This window comes from Hipposideros armiger, unplaced genomic scaffold (assembly GCF_001890085.2).
Source record: "Hipposideros armiger isolate ML-2016 unplaced genomic scaffold, ASM189008v1 scaffold_68, whole genome shotgun sequence".
Lineage (NCBI taxonomy): Eukaryota > Metazoa > Chordata > Mammalia > Chiroptera > Hipposideridae > Hipposideros > Hipposideros armiger.
Window position 1 is genome coordinate 73,322 of NW_017731418.1, and position 4,068 is coordinate 77,389.

Here is a 4,068-nt window from a genome sequence, read left to right on the forward strand (position 1 = left end):
AGATATACAGTGGGGAAAAGACAGTCTCTTCAACAAATGGTGTTAGGAAAACAGTACAGCCACATACAAAAGAATAAAACTGGACCACTACTTTAAACCACATACAAAAACAAATTCAAAATAGTTTGACTTGAATGTTAAGACTTAAAACCCTAAAACTCCTAAAAGAAAACATAGACTGGAAGCAACCTGATATGAGCCTTAGCAATATTTTTTTGGACTCATCTCCTCAGGCAAGAGCAACAAAAGGAAAAATAAACAAAGGAGAATACATCAAACTAAAAAGCTTTTGCACAGGGAAGAAAACCATCAACAAAATGAAAGGCAACCTACTGAATGGGAGAAAATATTTGCAAATCATACATCCAATAAGGGGTTAATATCCAAAGTACATAAATAATGTACACAATTTAACATCAAAAAAGGTGAACAATGTATTAAAAAACAGGCAGAGGACTTGAATAGACATTTCTCCAAAGAAGACATACAGATGGTGATCAGGTACATGAAAAGATGCTCAACATCACTAATTACCAGGGAAACGCAAATCAAAATCCCAATGCGATTATCACCTCACCTCACACCTGTGAGAAGGGCATTATCAAAAAGACAAAAAAATAACAAGTGTTGGCGAGGATGTGGAGAAAAGAGAACCTTTATATGCTGTTGGTGGGAATGTAAGTTGGTACAGCCACTATGGAAAACAGTATGAAGGTTCCTCCCAAAATTAAAAATAGGACTAGCACATGATCCAGCAATTCCACTTCTGGGCATTTATCCAAAGAAGATGAAAACACTAATTTGAAGAGATATATGCACCACTTTGTTCACTGCAGTATTATTTACAATAGCCAAGATATGGGAGCGACCTAGGCGTCCATTGACAGATGAATGATAAAGACGAGGTGGTGTGTGTATTTGAACATATATGTATATATTAATTATATTCCAATACTACTGGAATAGATACAATTGAATACACACACACACACACACACACACACACAGAATGGACTATTACTCAGCCCCCAAAAAGAATGAAATCTGACCATTTGCAACAACGTGGATGGACCCAGAGAGATTTATACTAAGTGAATAATTCAGACAGAGGAAGATAAAAGCCATATGATGTCACTTAGTGTGGAATCTAAAAACAAAACCAAAAACAAACAAAGAAAAAGAAACAGACTCATAGATACAGCAGAATTTTCTTGTTTTATATCTAAGAGGGAAAACTCAACCTTTAGATTTTGAAGTGTTTTCTATGACATTTCAGAATTTCCAGAGAATTCTTCATATGTGAAAGATACTGAAGCATTCTGGTAAAACAAGTATTACCAATAGTGGAATTTTAGGAGTCCGATGTCATCTGGTGACAGTTACGTAAGCAAATCCCCAAGTATCCCACAGGAACCAGAATAAAGGAGGGCGTGAGCTCTAGTAGGGGTGTATTCCATCTTAAGGAATGAGGCACTCCTGCTGTATTCTCTCCACCAGTTACTTGGGCTATACTTGAAATACAACCTCATAGTCATAATTTCTTTGAAATAAATCAGAAATACAAGTGAAAAGTGTGTATATGGTTTGGAAATAAGTAATCTAGTGCATAGGGCATTTAAAAGACGCATAAAACGCAACAGATTATTACTTAAGAGAGTCTTCTTCCCTCAGGCCATCAATTTCCAAAGCTGCAAAATGAATACAGATTAATTATCCTGAAGCATTGTTTCGTGTGTGTGTGTGTGTGTGTGTGTGTGTGTGTNATTCTAGGGCATTCCAATTTATATTCCAGACCAATATATGGCTGCCTGTCCTTCTAAAAAGAGTCAGGCTATATTCCCTCAGTTAAAAATCTTCAATGGCTGCCCACAGTTTAACATGGCGCCCGAAGGCCCGAAACTCTACTTTTACCCTGAATCCCTGCTACTCTACACCATAACCATGGTTCCAGCCAACGTACATGTCCCAAAGTTTCCTCAGCTCTCCACACAGACCAATGTATGACGTGCTACCTTTCCCTTTTGCTCTAATCACTGATGAAGGTTCATGCCAGAGGTCAAACAACCGCCACCCCCCAGCCCTGCGCCAACGGAGGATGGCTACTTTTCATGCACATTCAAAGAACTGTAGTATCTCTACCACAGTTCTCAAATGGTCAACAGCCAGGTCTTCACGTGCCTGTTTCCTCAGACTGTAAACTCAAGGGCGGGAGGGCTTCTCTAAGTCAGGAATACATCTAGCGGTCAATATCAACTCAGAGTCCTTGATCAATTTTTGCTCATCTAGCACAATAATCCATTGACAATTTTGTAAAATTATAATGGGTAAAAAGGGCATACCTCTAAAACTGTTTTGTCTTTTGTAGAAAATAATAAAATAGACACACACTTGAGTAGATTAAAAGCTACGACATGACTTCAAGGAAGTAAAAAGAGCTAACGTTTTCTCAGAGCCGATGATATGGCCAGTACCTTCTTAACTGCTTTACGCGTTAACCCATGTGCTCCTTACAACAACCCTATGACGTAGGACCATTCCACTGTTCGGATGAAACAGGCAGGCCCACACGGGGTACAGCAAGGCGCAGAGCCAGGGTTCAAAACGAGGAGGCCCAGCTTGCAAGTTCTTCCTTTCACTTTCTAAAATTCACTCGGCAATGTTTTGTTATGACTACGCTTCATTCAATTTTGGTTTAATGAACATTTAACGTAACACAGCGAACAAAGATATTAGATACCTGAGCATTGGTCTTGGCGGAGGTGGCAGTTCGTCAGGATCCTGGCATCTTTTCGCTTTTTTAGTGACTTGTTTATAGATATTCCGAGCTGTCACTCCCACCCATAGGACTGTAGCAAGGGTGGAATAATGAAGAATTATTCCGACCTAGAAAGAAGATTGAAGAATACATAAAATGAAAGGAAGAAAAAAATACCTCCCTTTCAATCATCAAGTGTAGTAGCTGCCAGTAAGGTTTATGAACAAGATTGGTAAGTAACTTTCAAAAATCTGATTCAAAAACAGTACGAAGGTATATTCTAATGATCAACTCCTTTGCCTGCTAACAAAACAAAGAAAACACTCTACCAGACATATAAGAGAGAATCAATGTTCTCTAATAGACAAACAAACAGTTGGATCTAGGAGGCCCACAAGCTACAACTTACACTCAAGATGACCTTTGATACACTATAGAATTGGATCCTGGACAACAGTGAACCAAAGGTGTGTTTCTCATAGATGCAATGTTATCAATTATGCAGTGTTCAGTTTCTAACGTCCACTTTAAGGGGGAATGTAGAAGGCCAGGGGTAATTACAGGGCACAAGTCACTGCCTAAGGAATCAGCTTTAGAGAAAGAGACCTGAGCTCAAATCCAGGGCTTTGACATAAACTAATGGAAAGAGAGCAATTTAACATATTGGTGGTTAAGAGGGAAAGCTCGGAGTAAAAAAAAATTTGCCTGGTTTTAAAACTAGGATCTACCCCTTACCTGCTGTGATACCATAGCAAATCACAAGTATTGTTTTCCTCATTTGTAAACTGAGAATGCTATGAAAGTACTGTGAGGTTTCAATTCAATGCTAAATAAAGCATTTAGTACACTGCCTGGAACATGATAAGCAATGAACAAAAAAAGATCTATATTTATTATTACTTATTAGGAGTGTGGTTTTTAAGAAAATGTCACTTCTCTGAAACTAACTTTCCTCATTTGAATAGTGAGGATTATCAAAATCATCTTTAGGGTTTTTTGTAGGAATTGACTGTGCATAATACCTGGGACATAATAAGTGCTCAATAAATAGTGAGTGCTGCACACCTGAAACTAATACGATATTGACTGTCAATTATAATTGAAAAAAATTATTTAAAAAAATAGTGGATAACTACTAATTGAGTTTCCTTCCTCAGGGGTGATGAAGGACCTTATTTATCATAGGACCTATGTTTGAAGCAACCCTAAAGATAAAATTCTAGATGCAGATATATAATATATACATATATATATATATATGTGTGTGTGTGTGTGTGTGTGTGTGTGTGTGTGTGTATATGGGACTAAGAGAG

General features: G+C 37.8%; 1 protein-coding gene across 1 annotated transcript in view; it reads right to left on the reverse strand.

Annotated features, from left to right (window-relative positions):
* Nucleotides 1-4,068, reverse strand: part of ADGRA3 (adhesion G protein-coupled receptor A3) — a 128,568-nt gene that overhangs the window by 7,904 nt on the left and 116,596 nt on the right. The window contains exon 17 of the mRNA XM_019642386.1: nt 2,738-2,883. Within this exon, the coding sequence (XP_019497931.1) occupies nt 2,738-2,883 (146 nt within the window). The remainder of the gene's footprint in view (nt 1-2,737; nt 2,884-4,068) is intronic.